The 21,336-nt window shown below is 41.3% G+C and overlaps 1 protein-coding gene across 1 annotated transcript in view; it reads right to left on the bottom strand.

Moving 5' to 3' along the window:
- Positions 1–21,336, bottom strand: part of Aoah (acyloxyacyl hydrolase) — a 205,263-nt gene that overhangs the window by 91,028 nt on the left and 92,899 nt on the right. The window contains exons 9-11 of the mRNA XM_041645717.1: positions 20,733–20,781; positions 18,106–18,154; positions 15,964–16,058 (exon numbers count right to left, since the gene is read on the bottom strand). Coding sequence (XP_041501651.1) covers positions 15,964–16,058; positions 18,106–18,154; positions 20,733–20,781 — 193 coding nt within the window. The remainder of the gene's footprint in view (positions 1–15,963; positions 16,059–18,105; positions 18,155–20,732; positions 20,782–21,336) is intronic.

Here is a 21,336-nt window from a genome sequence, read left to right as displayed (position 1 = left end):
TGCACCTCTCTAAGAGGATCGTCCCAGGCTTCGAGGGCTATAGTTTACTGTCAGATAGCAGAAATGGCTTAAGTAGTCCAACAGCCGCATGCATAGATCCCCTGCCTCACCTTCCTTAGTAAACTTTGTAAATAAAAAGCTACAGCCATTAATAACAAATGTGTAAAAATCCTTGACAAAAGGAGAACATTTAAAGCATATTAAGTACTAAAAGCCACATTCATACACATTATACCAAAGGCATTTCCAGCGGGAGAAACACGCATGTAGATTTCCTTCATCAACTCCTGCTTATTTCTCTTGAGCATTCATCCGTGTTTTCAAAAGTGTCCTAAATGCATCTTAAATGCACATATGTGGAAAGACCATATTTACCAAGAAAATGTCCAGTCAAAAGAACTCATGCTACTCAGCGAGGGTCCACCAACTAGCACATTGTTTGGAGTTTCCCTCTGGGTTTTCCAACGACTTGGATGAATTTCTATGATGTAACTGACATGCTTACACTACTTTATGCAGTAGTTGAATTTAACATTGTTTTGTGTGATTTCATATATTGAGAAAAATCAGGTTTTTAATTTTTGATAACCACTAAGAAAATACAATAATTTGGATTCAGGACTAGTTTTTAAAGAGTAATTTTTACTTGTCCTTTGACAACTAAGACTATTTTCAACAATTAGCACTCCAATTCAGCCAATTTTGATTTCATAGGATTTTTAAAGCTTGTGAGGAAATCAAGGACTATATATACACACATAAGTGCTAAGACTCAGGCTTGAGGACTGTGAGTCTGAGGCCAGCCTGGGCTACACCACCATATGCCTGGTGCTCAATACTCCCTTCTGAAAAGGAGCTGAGCTATCACCTTCAACCAAACAGCAGTAAACTGATGTCCTACCACTAACCAGGGATGTGTGGGAAGCCCAGATCCCAAGGCTGCTAATGTGGTTCTTAGAGGGCGCGTGCGCGCGCGCACGCGCGCACACACACACACACACACACACATATATGGAAAATCCTTTATACCATGTGGTCTAGGTCCTGAAAGGGCTCAGCTAAACATGACTCAGAGGAAGTTTGGATGCTATACCCAGGCAACACAGCTGATAAGTAACAGGGCTGGATTTGAACCTAGCTTGATGGAACTAGGAAGAGAAAGGCTTGGAGTAGAGTCTTTTTTTCTGTGTGTATGTCCAGTCTTAGCACTTATGTGTGTATGTATAGTCCTTGATTTCCTCACAAGCTTTAAAAATCCTATGAAATCGAAATTGGCTGAATTGGAGTGCTAATTGTTGAAAATAGTCTTAGTTGGCCTGTCAGTCTCTGAACAGGACTAAAGTTCACACATTTTCAGCTTACCTCTTTCATCTCTATTTCTTTGCATGGAGGCTACGTCTAAAAGAGTACAGAATGAGTATTTTGGGAGGGTAAGTACCAAAACATTATGTGGCTCCAAACAGATACAGACAGACCCCACCTTCTGCTCAGGGTCTGCTCTGGCTTCTGATGGGGACAGGAAGTCCTGTGGACAATGAACATGTCATTGTGGAGGTCTATAGTTCTGGGCGAATAGAAAGTGAGTAAGCAGATCACCAGATTCTTTTCTCTGTGTTCTCAGGCTAGATTCTGCATCACAGTTGTCAGAAAATTTGGTTTTGTAAGCTTTATACTCCAAGATGAATAACATTAAAGGAAGATCCCTGTAGAGTTAGGATTCACTACACACACACACACACACACACACACACACACACACACGGCAGGGGGAGGAGATGGGGAGAGACACCTCAAGTATCACACCAGAGTTGCTACTTTAAGGAATTAATTGTTTAAGGGATGCCAACGAGTGATTCCATCTTTGAAGGCGTTCCTTCACCTCTCTGTACCACACCTTTATATAAAACTATATTTAATAATGGTGCCTACTGGTTAATTGAAACATTGAGAAAAGATAAATGTGCATGAAGTTTGCTTTGCAAATGTTCACTGACAATAAGGGGAATCCAGGACAGTGTGGCAGTCCATACAAAGTAGGCCTCTGTTACATGTGACTTGTGAAGAATGAATCGTGGATGCATGTCTAGTGTGAATGCTAAGGTCTAAGTGATCTCAAGATTCACATGTTAAACTCACACCTGATGCTAGGAGTGTTAAGAAGTAGAGCCTTTTGAAAGTGAACGAGTCACTGAATCTCTACCATTGTGAATGGAATTAGTGCCCTTAGAAGAAAAACTGCCAAATTCTACTTTGTCCTCTTTCACCAACTGACAAGCAGCTAAAAGCTCTATCTTTGAAATAGACAGTAAATTCTCAGCAGACGCTAAACATCTGGGACTTCTCAGTGTCCATAATTGTAGATAATAAGCTGCTATTATGCACAAATTATCCAATGTAAGACAGTTTGTTACAATGGCTAGAAGGAACAGATGAAAACAGGGAGTCCTATACGGCTAGAAAGAGAGTGCAAAAAGGGAAGGGACAAAGAAATTCTTGTGGTAATTCCAGAGGCAAACCACAAGATTAAACTCATGGCACTGTGTGCAAAGAAAACCAACAAACCTAGTGCAACAAACTGTCCTCACATTTATTAGCTTAAAACATACTACAGGTAAGCAGACCGATAGCAAAAGCAGCTCCGCATTCATCACGATGTTCATTAAAACTTGAACAATGGGTCTTCTATCATGATGCCCACGAAAATTTCAACTGTGGGTCATCATCTATCACGGTGCCCACGAGAACTTCAACTGTAGATCATCTATCATCGTGCCCACTAAAACTTCAACTGTAGACCATCTATCACGGTGCCCACGGAAACTTCAACTGTGGGTCATCTACCACAGTGCCCACGAAAACTTCAACTGTGGGTTATCTATCACGGTGCCCACTAAAACTTCAACTGTGGGTCATCTGTCACGGTGTCCACTAAAACTTCAACTGTGGGTCATCTATCATGGTGCCCATGAAAACTTCAACTGTGGGTCATTTATCACAGTGCCTACAAAAACTTCAACTGTGGCTCATCGATCATGGACCCATTAAAGCTTCAACTGTGGAGTCTTCTTTCTGACCCCATGACTTGAGAGGGCAGTAAAAACATCATCTGATGAAAAATAATAAGAACATAGAATGGTGGGGAGCATTTAATCTTTCAATATTTTGCCTAATTGCTTTTTTTACCTTGTCAAATCCTTGAATCATCTCTTTTCCCTTTCCTTCTACTTATCATTTAAACTCTAACCCTATGTTTTATTTGTCCATCTAATGAGGTGAAGGATTAATTTACATAACTGCTTTATACTAAGTAAGAACACCGTACCACTGGAATCTGCCTAACTCCTTTTCTTCCATCAGCTTTGTATTTTATTTTATTTTCCATTTTATTTTTTATGGGTGATTGGAAAATTCTATCCTGATTCATAAAAACAAGAAAACAGGAGTGTAAAAATTTTCTAATTTTATGAAAAAATCAGAACTCAGTTCTTTTATGGGGGACAGTGTTTTTTTTTCATAATTAGAAAAATAAATTCTTCAAGGGCCAGAAAAAAACCCAAAATTGTTTATTGTAAATTTTCACTTTTTGATCTTTGTAAAAGTTTGGTTATCTAATTTTTCCTAGGTGTGTTATTTTCTGTATATGAGTGTGTGCCTGGTGCCAGCAGAAGTCCAAAGAGGACATCAGATATGCTGGAACTGAAGTTATAGATGGTCGTGAGCCACCCAGGGGTGTCCTCCAGAAAAATAAGAAGCAGTCCCAGGGTTGGTAATTTCTAAAGCAGCTTCACTTACATTGTCTGGGGTATCAAAATCCCTCCCCAGTTCCCCAGATAGCATCTGGAATTTGATGCCAGATGAAGTCCAAATTTTCATTCACGTTAGAGATGTAAGAATAGAGAGGTCTTTCTAGGCCCATCCAATAACCATGTCCACCTGGGCTGGGCTTTCTCTCTCTCCACCATGCTGATCATAAGCAATGCTCTCATTCCCTTCTATTACCATGTAGTGATATGCTGGCATAATACACCATTGCACACGGTCGTGCTTGGTTTTTGACAACTCAGTATAAACCCAGACATATCTGGGAAGAGGAACCTCACTTGAGAAAAAGCCTCCACCAGACTGCTTATAGACAAGTATGGAGAGCATTTTCTTGATTAATAATTGACACGGAGAGCCCAGAGCACTGGGGGTAGTGCCAGCACTAGGCAGCTGGCCCTGGGTGGTATAAGAAAGCAGGATGACCAAGCTTTGTGGAGCAAGCTAGTAAGCAGCATTCCTTCAGGGTTCTGCTTTAGTTCTTGACTCTAGGTTCTTGCCTTGAGTTTTTGCTTTAGCTTCCCTCAGTACACTGTGATCTGGGATATGCTAGTCAAAGTCTTTCCTTCCTGGGTTGATTGTGGCCATGGTCTTTTTTTGCCAACAGTAGAAAATACACTAAATTGTTTTCAATACTGTAGCTCTGTAGTAGAGTTTGAAGTCAGGGATGGTAATGCCTCCAGAAGATCCTTTATTGTATAGGATTGTTTTGGCTATCCTGGGTTTTTTGTTTTTCCATATAAAGTTGATTATTGTCTTCTCCAGATCTGTGAAGAATTTTGATGGGATTTTGATGGGGATTGCATTGAATCTATAGATTGCTTTTGGTAGAATTGCCATTTTTACTATGTTGATCCTCCCAATCCAGGAGCAAGGAAGATCTTTCCATTTTCTGGTGTCCTCTTCAATTTCTTTCTTCAAAGACTTAAAGTTCTTGTCAAATAGATCTTTCACATCCTTGGTCAGAGTTACCCCAAGATATTTTATGCTATTTGTGGCTATCGTGAAAGGTGATGCTTCTCTAATTTCCCTCTCTGTTTCCTTATCCTTAGTGTATAGGAAGGCCACTGATTTTTTGGAGTTGATCTTGTATCCTGCCACATTACTAAAGGTGTTTATCAGCTGTAGGAGTTCATTGGTAGAGTTTTTGGGGTCGCTTATGTATACTATCATATCATCTGCAAATAACGAGAGCTTAACTTCTTCTTTTCCGATACGAATCCTCTTGATCCCTTTATGTTGTCTTATTGCTATTGCTAGAACTTCAAGCACTATATTGAAGAGGTATGGAGAGAGTGGACATCCTTGTCGTGTTCCTGATTTTAGTGGGATGGCTTTGAGTTTTTCTCCATTTAATTTAATGTTAGCTGACGGCTTGCTGTAAATAGCTTTTATTATATTTAGGTATGACCCTTGTATCCCTAATCTCTCCAAGACTTTTATCATAAAGGGGTGTTGAATTTTGTCAAATGCTTTTTCAGCATCTAATGAAATGATCATATGGTTTTTTTCTTTCAGTTGATTTATATGCTGGATTACATTGATAGATTTTCGTATGTTGAACCAGCCCTGCATCTCTGGGATGAAGCCTACTTGATCATAATGGATAATTTTTCTAATGTGTTCTTGGATTTGGTTTGCCAGTATTTTATTGAGAATTTTTGCGTCGATATTCATGAGTGAAATAGGCCTGTAATCTGGAAACAACCTAGATGCCCTTCAATGGAAGAATGGATGAAGAAAGTATGGAATATATACATATTAGAGTATTATTCAGCAGTAAGAAACAAGGACTTCTTGAATTTTGCATACAAATGGATGGAAATAGAAAACACTATCCTGAGTGAGGTAAGCCAGACACAAAAAGAGGAACATGGGATGTACTCACTCATATTTGGTTTCTAGCCATAAACCAAGGACATCGAGCCTATAATTAGTGATCCTAGAGAAGCTAAATAAGGAGAACCCAAAGAAAGGAACAGGCCAGGTCACCCACATTCAAGAATAGGGCAAGGGAGTGAAGAAGGCTTTTTATCTTGTGATCTGATGGCTGCTGGAGAAAGGAATGCTCCATGGCTAACACAATTGTCTTTCTCTGACAGAATAAATGAGTGGTAACTAGAATTGAAGAATTACTTCTCGCCATTTAGCATCTCTCTTCTGCTGCCCTGCAAGATGTCAGACAAGCAGGAAATGTAATTTTGTTCAGTTTTTATCACACAACAGCGTTTTTTCATCTTAAAAAATAATTTAAAAAGTACTCAAAATGCTCAGATATTTAAGGAGTGGACATGAAGTCATCTTATATTGAATTTCCATATTTTATGGGCACCATGAAAATCTGCTTTTATGCATGGTGGAAGCTTTTTAAATGCCTGATAAATCCAGAATATGGGAAGCAAGGGGAGTGAGGGAGTGAGGTAGGAGCCCTGATCCTTCCTGTCTGTGTTGTTTGTGGGCTAGTAAAGAGTCTCTGAGCTGACAGACAGAATCATCTCAAAGAGGAATGAAGCACATGGGGTTTAAATACCGAGCTGCCTGCTCTCAGGTCAATATGCATTTTCTGCAACCAGATTAAGAATTTCTTTTGCCCTTGACACAGCATGAAATTTAATCTGTGCTCCTTGCCCTACAGAAAACAGCCGTCAGGGGTCACGCTAAGATGTTATAACAGGACAAGCAACAGTTTCACAAGCTGAACAAATGTTTGAGAAATTGATGTTTTCAGAATCTCTTTCTCCACTTTCCTCCCCAGCCGATCATGCGATTCCGGTTCAATAAGAGGCAGCATTTAATATTTTGAAAATAACATTCAAGCAGATGGGCAAGCAAGCAGGAGGGCGGTGCCTACTGTTGGCCTCTTTGATCTTCCAACCTTGCCTTCTTTTCTGATAAAGTAACCCAAGCTGTTATTGTTTTTACTTTGAAAGGAAAAACAAACCCAAAAAAAAAAAATCCACCACAATAGCATCCATGTTTTTGATTGTCTCTGTCTTTCTTCGGAACCTTTCTAAATTGAGGTCTTCCTTCCAAGACAGACAATTCGACTTGCACCTGATCACTAAGGTCTAGACATGCTGAAGAGAAGCCACAGCTGTTTATCAAGGGAGGAAGGGGAAGAACTATTCTGTGGCCCTCAGAAGAATGAAGCTGGGAACCATAAGGGTGACACTTGTCACTCTCTCCTTACTGACCCACAAATATCTTTCTATCTATCTCCTAACCTAATTTCCCATGAACATGCCTCCAGGGTGCCGACTGCCTAAGCAGAGGGCGGCAGGTCAGGGTAGAGAGGTTGATGCAAGGAAAGCACTTAGCGGATCCTTTCTTTCCAGGGGGAGAGACAGGGACAGGATGTTTTCTGTCTTATTGGAAAGCAAAGGCAAGGCATGCTGGGGGCTCTCATATGGGACAGAATGGCTTGATTTCTCATAGCCCTAAACATGTGTGTTCACCAATTCCTCTTATAGGAAGCTATTATTGGACAGAACATTTCAGTCCATGGGCTAGATCCTGTCAACATCCTGTTTTGGAAATACATTTTCCTGAACAACAGCCACATTAATTAACTTACATATTGTCTGTGGCTGTTTTCACATAACAGTAAAGCTGCATAGTTGTGATAGAGAGTGCACTATCGCAAAATACTAAATAGTACTTGACCCAGCCTTTATATAATTGTCAACTTTTGTCAAAGTATTTTTTCAAGTATATTATTAGTTTTAAATATATATTTAATTAAAATAGAATTACATCAGTTTCCCACCTCCATTTTTCCCCTGGAGACTACACCCCAATGGGCTGGTATCTCAGCGGCTATTGGCTGAAGGAGCGGAAGGAGCTCCCGCAACACCGCCCTGTGCTTCCCTTCCCCACTTTCAAATTAATAGCCTCTCATCCTTTGATTATTAATGTTACATAGACATATATTTTTGTATATGTATTCGCAAACATAACACGAATTGCAGAGTCCTTTTTATGTTGTTTGTGTGTATAAGGTCTCAAGAGAAGGAGGGACAAGAAAAAAGTAACACAAAGTTGTTTGATAAAAAGTCTCAAGGAATCGTATTCTCTTATGTTTACCTAAAATTATGCACAATACCTATAAGGATGAATAGCTATCTATTTCTGTCTATCCCTGTATCATCTACATCTGTATCTAGCTGTAGCTATATTATCTATATAAAAGTAAATACACCACTTTGGTTGACAAGAACCATAGACTAACAAAACCCCCAGTACCAAGCATGAGAAAACTCCATTCAAATGATGGATCAGGGCAGTTCAAGGGACTCCCAAAGCAATATAACTATTGATGACTGTTGATGTAGCCTTGGTTGCCTCTCAGGAGTTGAGCGACAGCTCCTATTGTTGAAGACACCACACATGTATGTGTATGTTCCCTAAAGGTCTATGTGTTAAATGCTGAGCCCTCAATTGAGTGCTGTTGGGAGATAGTAGACTCTAGGAGAAGAGGGACTAACAGGACGCGCCTAGGACTCTGATAGCATGCCCCTACAGGGTACTGGGACAACCTCTGACTACTTGCTTCCTGGTCATGAAGTAGACAGTTTTGCTCTGTGACATGGTCTCACTGTTCTGTCTAAGCAGTCGTGATGCCATCAGGTTAATCAATCTTGAACTGGAAGCTCCAAAACTAACTAAAACCTTTTCGCTTTAAAAGTTAATTAGTTCAGGCATTTTGTTACAGTGATGAAAACTGATTAACATGGTGACCTCTTAGCAACAGTCATTAGGATGCATGCCTTCTCTGATTTTATATGGCATCTGAGTTGTCTACTTTTTATTCCTTGCTTACTTTCGTAGTTTGTTATACTTTGCTACAATTCTACAGCTCACTAGACTGAGTTTCCTTTGTTTGAGTTTACATCTAAACTAATGTGTCCTAACCATTGAAACCACAATGGATTTTCCGCAATTCAAATCTGGTTTCTCAGCTTTAAGACATCTGGATGAGCTATAAATCCCTCAGTGCGGCTCCCCCGCACTGTCCTAGCTATGACTGGCTTTCCTATCTGTGCTTTGTGAGTTTCAGTTAAAGTTCACCAAACTTCTTAATTCAGAGCCTTTGTCCATGTGGTCTTTCCACCATTGAGACACTTCTTCCTAGTTCTGTGAGCATATATATGAATGCCCCAATACATCCTTTCATTTAAAATATGTGTTTCTTCCTCTGTGAAGCCTTCCCTGTATTCCTTAATTGTGGGGGCAGGTGCACATCCCAGCATGGACTGCTCTGGAATTGCCATTGCTAGTGTATGTTTTCTCATGGGCAAGCTCAGTGAGGATCTGGCTTCTTTCCATCATAGGGCTTAGGGCATGGGAGTCTCAACGATGCTTCTTGTTGATTTGATCAATGAACAGATTGTGCTCTGAGGCTGGGCCTGCCTAGCATGACTCTAGAAATATTGCTTGAGGTGTAGTTTATACTGTTTACACATGTCGCAATCACTAACAGTCAAACCACAGAAGCCCAAGACTGCTGAGCTCAACACAATTCATGAATATCAACTGGACATAATTTTCATACTCAGGCTGACTTCTTTTTATAAATGATGAGATTCTGTACATAATAATTCTTCAAGATAGGAAGTGATTTTTTTTAAGGAAGCATAATTCATTATAGTCCCAAAGCAAAGCGTGAAGCAGCTCAACATCCAGTTCCGGGTCAACGGTTTAGCACATCACAGCGTGCTCATTGAAAAGGGCACGGTGGAACATCAGTAAAAGTAAAATCAGCTCCAGACTAAATAGAAACACGGAGAAGGGCAACGATGAGTGCTAACTGACAACCTGGCAATTTCCAGTGACTGAGCACATACATGTGCACAGATGCCGATCCGATCGCTGTGCAGTGAGGATGCCCTGGAGAAGAGGGAAGAAGTGCCAAGGAGCCTGAGACGTGGGGTGTGAGAGATTTCATAAAATTAGTCCTATTGCCACTATGTCTTCTTTTCTGATGCAATATTTAAAAATATTTGAGAACCGTTTTGATATTTAAATGTTAGGATAATTTTCTCTAGCTGGCAGAATAATGGAGTTTTTTTTTTAAAGCAAATTCTTAGTAATTTCTGTATTTTTACTTTTTTATTCAATACACATTTGACATTCATAATTAAAAATTAGTCTTTACTCATTTTAATTTTTATGAATATATGTATTTTTGCTTGTATGTCTGTGCATCCATCAGACGTGTTCAGTGCCCTCAGAGACCACAAGAGGGCATCAAATCCCTGGAAGCTGGAGTTACAGGCAGCTGTGAACCACCATGTGGACTGGGAATAAAACCAGGGTCTTTTGGAAGAGTAGCCTGTGCTCTCAACAGTAGAGTTATGTCTCCAGTTCAATAGCTTGTAATTCATGAAAGCAACAAAGCAAACCTTGCTCCTTTCCATCTCCCACTTTAGGCAGATATGCTTCCTTCTCCTTTGAGCTGGACCACTGTCATGTGAATGTGACTTACGCTCAGGGCTGGTTTGGTGGAGGATATGATATAGTAAGTGTGCTTGTGTATATTGCCCTGTCCTCTTGCATTTTGAAATACTTTTGAGAAAAAAAATTGGACGGCTTCACTAAGTATGTTAACTTAGAATCCTTCAGGTATGTACCAAACAGTAAGAGAACACGTTCATACAGTAGTGTAATTTTCAGACTCTTGAAGCACGTCCACACTCACTTCCATGGTGGCTACATCAGCTGTGAATAAGGATTCATTTTTCTCCACATCCTTGCCAGCAACTGTTTTCCTGACAATAGTCACTCTGACTACGGAGAAATGAAATCTTTTTTTCAAAATGTCCTTTGACATTTCCGGTGAGATGGAATCTTAAGTCAATTTTTAATTCACATTTCCTCAATGGCTAAGGATACTGAGCACTTTAAAAATATTTACTGTTATTTTTATTTCTTCTTCTGGAAACTGTTTATTTGGTTCATTAACGCATTTTGATAGCATGATTATTTTTAGATGTTTTATTTTTGTAGTTCTTTATGTCTCCAATATTAATCTCTCAGCTGATGTATAGTTGGCAAAGTTTTTTCCCCATTCTGTGACTGTTTCTTCACTCTTTGGTTTCCTTTGATATAAAGAAGCCTCTTAATTCCATGTGATTCCATTTCATAGTTCTTGATATTAATTTCCGTGCTATTGGAATCCAGTTCAAAAAAGTCAGTGCCTGTGCATATATCTTGAAGTGTTTTCTCCTAGCAATTTTAAATTTTCACATCTTATATTAATGTTTTTGATGTCCCTTACATTGATTTTATGCACTATGACAGATAATGGACCTAGTTTCGGTCTACTGTACATGGAAATTTAGTTTTCCCAGCACTATTTATTAAAGAGAGGCTGCCTTTTCTCTAGTGTATGCTTTTGATAGTTTGGCCACAAATTAGGTCATTGTAACTATCTGTATTTACTTCTGGGTTCTCTATTCTATTTTTCTGGTTCCTATGTCTGTCTTTGTGGCAGTAGCAGGCTATTTGTGTTGCTATAGCTTTTTGATATAATTTGAGATTATGAAAACTATGGCTTTTACTTTAAAAATTGATACCGTTTTTGTGTCCATATAAATTTTAAGGGTTTTTTCCTGGTTCTTTGAAGAACATCTTTGGAATTTTGACAGGAGTTGCATTCATTATGAGGTTGCTTTTGGTAGTACAGCCGTTCTCACAACTTTAATTCTGCCTATCAATAAAAAAGAAGGTTTTTCAGTAATTTTTTGTAATTGCAAACATTAGAAATCTATAGAATTAGGTTTAGAATTTTCTTGGGCTTCATAATATAGTACAATGATAAAGAGACTGGTGTACTTCTTAAAACATCCCCACCCCTGGTGGTTTGTGTCTGATGCATTTTCTAAGTCTAGATTACTGAGAACAAAGTTCCACAGCTTTGTATGAAAACAATCTTACAGAGTGTTTCAGTTACATATTCTTTCCTCCCAGAGCACTGTGTAGGCGGCGTTGCTGTGTTTTGAAATTTAGTGTTGAAACTGAAATCTGAAGCCGAATGGATTGTTCCTATGGTATACCTGCTTTCTTTTTCTTTTCTCCCTCATCTTTTGGGGAGAACATCTGCAAAATATTTTACATTATCCTTGTGAAATAAAAGAAAAGCAGGCTATGATGAGTAAGAACTTTGTTTTATACTTTGGCCTCAGTGGAGGTCTTGATTGAAGACAAGGGTTTTCATTACTATTTGTTGATTCACAGCTTCTTCTCTGCTGTCTTTTCTCTCTCTCTCTCTCTCTCTCTCTCTCTCTCTCTCTCTCTCTGGGTTTCTTATCCAACATCCAGGACCATCTGGCACACCTTTTATCTCAAGCCTTTCATTTTTCCTGAGACAACCAGTTTCCCAAGTCAACTGACCTGTTTGGATATCCTGCTTTTGGTGCATTCCAGCTTGTTGGTCGGCATTGGTGCCCTAATTGTTTCTCTGGCAAGAGTGGTCTTTCTCGATCCTACATTGTCTTGGGTATCATCTCGTGCCAATTATGGTTAAGACTTGGAATTTACTGTTTTATACACACACTTTCTCTCCTCAAGTCATTTTTCAAAAGAATACTTATATATCTCTTTTAGATGTCTTTATTCTATTTTATGTGTATGAATGTTTTACCTGTGCGTATGTATTTGCACCACATGTGTGCCTAGGGCTTGATGAGGTCAGGAGAAAGTGTCACATCCTCTGGAACTGGAGTTACAGATGGTGATGAAGTACCATGTGACTGCCGGGTATTGAATCCAGAGTCTCCGCAAGAGCATCAAGTGCTCTTAACTACTCAGTCATTGCTCCAGCACCCTGACCCCCATTTTTCCCCACACAATGGAGCATTTTGTATATTCAGATGTGCCTTCTCATTGCTCAACTTTTTAGAGGGACTTGGGGAGGGTTTTCAATTTGAAAGTGTTTGGATTAATTTGGGTTAGTGTTTAATCTACTTAATTTGGGGAGAAGTGATCAGGGAAAATTTATAATTTCTGAAGTTTGATTTCTTAGAATTGTTTTTAGTGTCCTGGGAGACAGAAGAACCTCATTCAGAGATGGTTACATGACAAGAGCTTTCACTCTGCCTAGATCCCCTATCCATGAGCTCCTCCTGCTATAATGGACAGGGTGGCTCTCTTCATGACCTGTTATGTCAGTAAACCTCATGTTTCTTATTGCACTCAGAAGAGACAACCATGAGGGGCTTCTTGCAGTGCTCTGGGCCAAATACATGCAGGGCTTTAGGTGTACGGAAGCACCTCTAAGCCCTGTGCTCAGAAGGAACCAGTACCTGGCTTTATGCTTGACCATTCTACCTAGAGTTTATGAGTCGTCTATTTGCATGAAAGTGTTAAGAAAATGTGTATCAAGGAGGTAGCTGGAAATTAAACTTATACTGGATCTTGTCTTCTGTCACCTCCCAATCCGACTCCTTCCTCTGCAGGTGATACGTCCTCAACTAAGTAGTGACCAGGTAGTATAAGTGCGAGAAGCCTGTGTTCTGATGCTACCCCCTGGCCCTTGTGGGAAACTAGGTACAAGGGAGGTAAGAGTTTGGATCTGGCATGGTGCCACAAGCCATGTCTACGTTGTCTGCATTTTTCTCAACACCTTTTTTCTCCCAAGCTCCCCACATTTGTCTTTTAAGTTTCCACTATATCTCATTAATCTCTAAACACTCAATGGCTTTTCTAGCCCAAAGTTCTTCCATAATCCTCCCAAGAGCCCATGGTCAGGTCTGTCAAAGTGATACCACATGAGCTGGTACCAATTTCTGTCTTAGTAGGGTTTATATTGATGTTATAAAACACTATAACCAAAATCAACTTGGGAAGAAAAGGGTTTGCTTCACCTTACAGTTTATAGTCCACCATTCAGGGAAGTCAAAGCAGGAACCTGGAGGCAGAATCTGAGGCAGAAGCCATAAAGGAGTGCTGTTTACTGACTTCCTTCCCATGCTTTGCTTACCCTGCTTTCTTATGTCATCCAAGACCACTTGCTCAGGGATGGTACTGCCCACAACGAGCTGGCCCCTCCCACATCAATCACCTATCAATGAGATGATCTACAAACTTTTCTACAGGTAAATCTGATATGGGCATTTTGTGACCTGAGGTTTCTTCTTCCCAGATGACTCTAGCTTGTGTTGTCATAAAGCCTAGCCAGCACAGCATCTTTAATGAAATTTTTAAAAACATGTTTTATGTAGCCCAGGCTGCCTTCAAACTCAATATGTAGCTAAGGCTAGTCTTTAATTACTGATGTGCTCCCCAAGTGATTAGATTATAGGCATACACTACCATTCACATGTCTATTTTAATTACTTTGCCTTGTCCTTGTCCTTACAGTTACACGGATGGTTCCAGTACAGCAATCCGGCACATCCTCTCGTGACAGCTCTCACCTTAGGAAGCTGAAGCTGAAGAGGGCACAGCCCCCTTTGTGTCGGTGTGTGCCATTCAGACTGCCCTACTCTGCTCTCTTGTTCTCATCCTTTGTGGCCTAAGTCCTAGGTGTTTGCAGTTTGACTGCGGAAGACATTGGCTCTTCTGATAATCTGGTAGGTGTGAGAACTCGAGAAAATACAGCTGTCATTCTCTTTCACAACACACTGTAGTCCCTTGGGATTTGTGAGGGATGGTTTCAGAGTCCCCTTGAATGCCAAAATCCCTTCTATAGAATGGAACAGTGTTTACATATGACCTATACACATCTTCCAGATACTCTTAAATACCCCTGGATTACTTATAATGCCAAATACAATAGGAGTTCCCTGTCACCAGTTAATGTGCTGTGCTGTTTAAAGAATAATAACAAGAAAAACTCTGTGTATATCTGCAGAAACACAGTCAAAAGGGTGACGGATAGTGAATGATGCCTTAGGGAACTGTGAGAGAGGCTCCAGGAAACCAAGGCAGAGGGCCTTCGCCTCCCTCATGTTCATTTCCTTCACTGGATTGCTCTTGGATGTGATTTCATGCCTCCTGTGTTAACCATTTATATTCAATTTATAGGACATGCTTATTCTTGTTGGAGGTGGGAAGATAGCTGTAGAGCCCGATCTCTTGAAAGGATATGCTGAATGCTGTCCTACTGTACCCTGAATCTGGATATGGCTTTCTGCCTTGTTTTTGTGATTTTCTAGGTGTAAGATGCACTGCATGTCAGACAGTTGTGTTTACATTGTTCTGTCCTGAGAAAGTTCTGGGGAAGGGCTGCTCTGTTAGTAGGTGTTTGCTGGTGTTTATTTACATGTTTTTCTGAACTCTTCCTTGGATCATTGCTTTCTTTGTTTCTTTGTGTGTAAAAGTACACTGAAGCTAAGAAAAACGGTCTACACTATTAGACTGTAGTCAGTCCTATTCTTTCAGGTCCCTGACCTATGCAGGTCTCACAGACACAGATCTGTAGAGGTCCACGAAAGCCGACACATGTCCATTACAAATGCTGTTGGCACACCCGCCCTACGGCTTCTGTCTACAGTGGGCTGATTCTGTGGGTGTGGGACCTGCAGACCTGTACTCCTGATCTGATCACCTAAGAGATGAAAACCCTTCTCACAATGCCCAGTTTTTGTTTGGTAGGGTAAGTGATTATTGGTGTCTTCCTCCTTTCCTTGTTGTCTGTGAGTCTCTCATTATTTATGATAGCTGTCTTTGTTATTATCTTCACTTTAAAAAAAAAAAACCCTTTCAGGATTCTTCTGTTCTTCAGATGAGATGGGGGTGGAGGGCATTCTCTGTCCCCCACAGTTCTCCTGTGGAGCACAAAAATGGCTCTCAGGAGCCCTGCAGTCTGCTCTGCCCAGCCTCCTCATGCTTATAGACAGCATGCATGCTGGAAATACTCCCCACCATCCTGACTTCCAGGGGAAGGCAACACATGACTGCTCCTTCTACGCATCAGCCACTGTCTTGATCTCAGCTGCCATCTTTGCCTTCTCTGACAGGAGCTGGGCTGAGGCTGGGAAGGTGAGGAGGAGAAACTGATGCATTTGCCTAGGACTGAAATGGCAGTGGATGTCCCTTGCAAAGGGAAATTTGCACCTGTTTAGAGTTGGCTTCACTTTGAGAGCATGGGGAACAAACGTTAAGGCCAGCACATTCATAATGAGTACTGCCCAAATTACTTACCGAAGACATCTGCGAAGCCGTCAGCCATTCAGGAGGGATGTGAAAATGAGCCCCAGCTGAGTCTCCCAGCAAAATGATTCCCCTGGGCTGTGAACCTAGGAAGCACAATTTATTTACATTATTTATACACCCAGGCAGTGAGCAGCCTCCAGAGTGAGTAGCTATTTGAGCAGATAGCCTGGTGTGTATCAAATGCACAGTCCATCCTAACAGTGATACATCGCCACTTTTCATGTGTTGGGGAGTGTGAGGGGAGCGTTTAGGAGCTGAATGAAATTTCTCAGCCCTTGGAACTTCTGGCTAAGCTTCACAAACACAGGTGTGCTTCCTGGCTCACGTAAAAGCAGCTGCTGTACAGCATCCAGAACGAGTGATAGATGAACACAAGAAGCAGACTTGATCTGAGTTCAGAAATATGCCCTAAATTTTGGTTCTGGAAATGGCTTTTTTAGAGAATATACCAATTCTATTTAAGAGTGAATGCCCTCATGGAAGAATTTTGATAGTTTAAAGATGTGATAGTCTCTTTAAAGTCTTTAAATCCACATACACAAAGGCTCTAGATGGACAATTCTGGCTGATTAACAGAGAGAAGGAGCTAGGAAGCCTGCATGTCTGGATGTAAGAATCACTTAATCAAATTCAGAGACACATCTACACAAATCACTTAGTGGGGAGTACACCCTCTAGCCACTTAAGGGCTTGGAAAAATCAAATGATCCTGCTAGAGTCAGAGAAGTCTCCTTTCTCCAATGCCAAACCACCGGAGTGAGGCAGAGAATGGTCCAGCCTTACTGTAGTGGTTCCCTACGCTTGGCTTCTATGGAAACTGCCACTGGGGCACAAGAATGGAGACTAAGAGAATCTGGGACATTTAAGAGGATGTGGGATGCTAGGATGTGGAGATTCAAGAGTCTTCTTTCCTGGGATCACTAGCCCAGAAGGCTTAGAGTTTCATCTAAATCTGCATTTGTTGTTTTTATTATTTTTGTTGTTTTACAGTCCTGGAGATTGAACACTGGGCCTCATGGATACTAAACTCGTGCTTTAGCACAGAGCTACTCCCCATGCTCCAGATTTCGTCACAATTTTCTCTCTTCTTTTCTTATTAAGCATTGAACTTAAGACTCAGGACATGCCAAGAAGAAGCTCTACCACTATGCTATAGTTCCAACCAGCTTTCACATTTTATTTTGAGACAGGGTCTCATTAACTTGCTCAGGCCAGCCGGAAATCACCTGTAGCCCAAACAAGACTTGAACATTCAATCTCCTGCCTCAACCTTTGAGTGTATTAGATTGCAGGCCTTTGCCGCCAGGTTTGGTTCTAAACTTGTTTGTTCTTTGTGTTACTCACCAAATATTTCTAATTTTCTTAGCTTTTCAGCAGGCCTTTCCATTTCCTACTCTCCCCTTTGCTCCTCTGAAAGCTCATGGACACCGAGGCTTTAGGTTGACCTTTGTCAAGGATACTCTGATCAAGGTAGCCTTGGGATAAAATTTGAGTGGTCATCCGGAACCCCCCCCCCCCCCTTGAATGAGTGCATGACCAAAATCATCCCCAGGGGAGCAGAGAAACATTGACTAGCAGAACAGGGACAATGCCTTAGTTTTGGTCTTCCCCTGAAGTGGATTTTTAGCGTTGGTGGCCCAGACACCCAGGCATTTGTGCTTTTAGAATAGGAAGCTTTTGTTTAGTTATTTCTAAAAGCATTTGCAAACAGGAGGTTGGCTTCTCTCTCAAGTCATCCAGATATTCACCATTAGAGAGGGGAGGCTAACTTTAATGTATGTTAAAAAGGGCATGCAAATGATTAAAGTATTACATCCTATGTCATTCATTATTTAAAAAAGTCCCAGCTTTTGATTACTCTGTTATCTGCCCTGCACTCTTCCCTAATGTTATCATTAAGGTTTCTCATCCCCGAGTGGAAGAGCCAATTAAACAAATTACATTCTTCATCTTCCAGATTTGCCTCTTCTCTGCCTGTTTTTTTCTGATCAGTTCAGAAAGCCAATCTAACTGGGCACTTCAACTCTTACCCTCAGACTCCGCCTCACAAAGGTGATTCCTTTCTCTTCAGTTTGACTCAACTAGAAAAGAAGCACCCACTGTAGTAGGACACTGACTTTTAGTTCTTACCTTCGCAGAATTTCTTCTCATATGGAATTCCATCTTTTGGATCAATACCCTTTAGAAGAGGAATAAAGAGATTAGCAGTGTGGTTTTAAATTTATGAGGCACATACACTAAATCCTTCCCAACTGAATTTAACATGCAAAGGCAAATCAATAGATAAAACCCTTTGAAGCCTTTTGGGCCCCTAATCCAACTTAGTGATACTCCATGTAATGAGCTGGGTTTAAGAGGAATTGAGGGTAGAACGGGAGGATAATATGAAATGAGGCCCATTCGCTCAGAGCAATCTGGGGCAACCATTTAGAAGAGGAGAAGGAACAGGAATGACTCTCCTTGGAGCACTGAGGGCTGACTGAGTCTTGGGGATGTAGTAGGTCAATGGTATGTTCTACAACCTCTAAGCTGGAAATCAAAGCATCCAGACATCACAGAAACATCAATTTTCATCCATTTCACCCTTTCATGCCACATTCAATCCAGGGGACATTGATGAAGTAGGGAGACACTTGTGATTGTCACAGTGAATGGGGATGCTCTTGACATCTTGTGGACAGGGGCATAGGAGGCTGTCACACACCTTACAGTTTATAAGATGATGTATCTAACTCAAATGTCAACAACCCCAGAATTAAGAAACCCAAGAAGGGCAGTTGGTCCTGAGTGTGACTAGGTCACCACAGTCAAACCTCCAAACCCAAGCGAGACAGCGGAGCACCTGTCCCTTGGTGACATCAGTGCTATTTTAAGACAAAAGTGGTTGGTGGCCATAAATATGATAGGAACAACGAGTTCTTATTCCTGATCTTGAAGACTCCAAATACACATGGAAACTTTATGCTGGGAAGTGAGGAAGGAAACAGAAGCATCGCACCTTCTTTGCCCTTGTGACTCCTATAATTAACCAACAACCAGGGCCACCCCTCAGCACACATACACCTATTCACACCACAGTCAACAATGGAGCCAGGCGACACTGTATGACAATGGCAACACAGGTCTTGATGGCTGCAGGCTCCTTGTTTTTGACTTTGTGGTTCTGGGTAATTTTTCCTCTGCAGAAAGGGGCAGATGTTACTACATGAAGCTGCTGAGTCTCTCTAGCTAGTGGTGATGAGCTTCACATTTTGCCCTCTGAGTTCATGGTGGATTTTCTTTTAGTCTTTGCTTGGCCACTTCTTTATGGAGGTGGGATATCATGTCACAAACATGGTAAGGGGACCATCTTTGTGGGGACCATGGAACAAAGAAAGCATTCCCACATATTAATCCTTTGTCCTGAGATAAGACAACCAAACTTGGATTTATCACGAAAGGAGTTAACTTGGGGTCAGCTACACCTTGGGGCTCTAATGCAGATTTTCTGCCCCATAAAGAGGAAGCATGACTTAGGGTAAAATGTTTGAGGTTGACACAGCTATCTGTCTTGTTGTTTATATACAGAAGCCACAGATCCTGATGCACACCATAGAGATTGCTGGCACAAGCCTGAGCTACTGGTTTCCTGGGGAGAGAAAAAGACCTAAGCAGCAAAATGAAGCAATGACTTCTTTCAAAGTCAGGAATCTTTATCTTCAAGGCTCCTTGTTTGCATAGCTCCTGCTTGTGGCAGGGCTGGGAATGGCTGGGAGCTCCAGAACATTCTAGGTCAGCTGTTATCAAATTTTGGGTTGTGACCCTCTTGGGACTCATGTATCAGATATCCTGCATATCAGATATTTATAGTATGACTCATAAAAATATCAAAATTACAGTTATGAAGTAGTAATAAAATAATTTTATGGGTAAAAATTCCACAGCGTGAGGACCCATATTAAAGGGTTACAGCATTAGGAAGGTTGAGAACCACTATTCTAGGTAGAACAGAGAGCCACACTGTCATTGATAGGATGTAAGTGTTTCTATTTAAGCACTTCAGGCTTGTGAGAAAAAAAAGACCCCCAAAGAAATGGACCAGACTTTCCAAGACTCTGATGATTCATTAGGATTATCTTCATGTTTCTAAATAATTGTTTACTTTCATACTTGAATTTGTGTTTGTAAGTTGGTTTCTTTGTTCTCCACAAGGACCCTCAAATCATGTAAATATAAGACGACTGTAACACATGAATCTGCAGCCATTGCTTACCATGGGTAAGTATTGGGGTGGCTTCCTGTTTTCTTTCCTTTTCCCTCTCTGAAAGCTACAAACCCATTATGTTTAGAGAATTGGAGCAGCACAAATTAGAAACTTTGGGGTGTGAGTGGTACATGTAGGGTAATTTCTATGGCACCAGAAAAGGCTTATGAAAGAAAACAAATGGCCGTAACAAAATGGCGACACCCTCTGGCTCCTCCCAACAGCTGTGTGGGTGCTGTAAAGGTGCTAGCATCGACTCCCCTTTCATCACACTGCTCAAACAGAATAAAAGAATTAGGGGAGACTACGGTATAGATTAAAACAGCTGTTTAAGGTAGCCTCAGTTCTGACAATGCCACTGATGATGACCTTCCTATGTGATGGAAAATCTTGATCCTCATACAAGGAGCAGGGGAAGTTTCCTGGGTTCTCACTTTCCAGTGTGGCCTAAGAAAATACACACTGGGGTGGGCAGAAAGTAAGAGACGATATTCAGTTTTAACTCATTGCTTACCCAAATGCCATTACAGTTGGTGTCCTGATGGGCATCCCAGTTGTCTGGCCTATGAAGAAAGCATCAGCCTTAGTCTTTGGCATATACGGGATGTTCAGTGAATGCTAGTTCCATGAACGGGTGTCACAGGAAATGCCACTGTAAGATAACAGTGTTCTTCAAGGAAGAGCACCCCATATGTGCTGTGACATACAAAAGCTGCCACTTAGCATCCGCAGTCTGGATTTGGAGCGTTTCCGGAACCTAGGCTTGAAGCCAGCCTTTCCAGTGACGGGGGGGGGGGGGGGGGGGGGGGGGTCCTGTGGCCTGTGTTGTTGTGGGATGGCGTGCATAAGGAGTAAGTCTGCAGTCCATTTTCTTCAGTAAGGGGCAGCTGCAACCGCTGCCTGCGAGCTGAGCAGCACCTGGGCACCTTGCTGCTGCAGCACTGCAACCCGTGACTGCAAAGGGCGGCACAGCTGGGTTTTGAAGGCAGAGCTATGGTTGCTTTCCATCAGTCCATGGCTCAAGAAGGATATGTGTCATGTTATTTGGAGTCCATACCTTGCTCTAAGGGTACAGGAACAACTCCTGGGTCCACCTTACTGGGAGAACTCCTTTGGGG

This window comes from Microtus oregoni, unplaced genomic scaffold, assembly GCF_018167655.1.
Source record: "Microtus oregoni isolate MIOR12 unplaced genomic scaffold, Mior012 000115F_ref0000277, whole genome shotgun sequence".
Taxonomy (NCBI): Eukaryota; Metazoa; Chordata; class Mammalia; order Rodentia; family Cricetidae; genus Microtus; species Microtus oregoni.
Note: the sequence above shows the minus strand (reverse complement) of the source record. Positions and strands in the feature narration are given on the sequence as shown.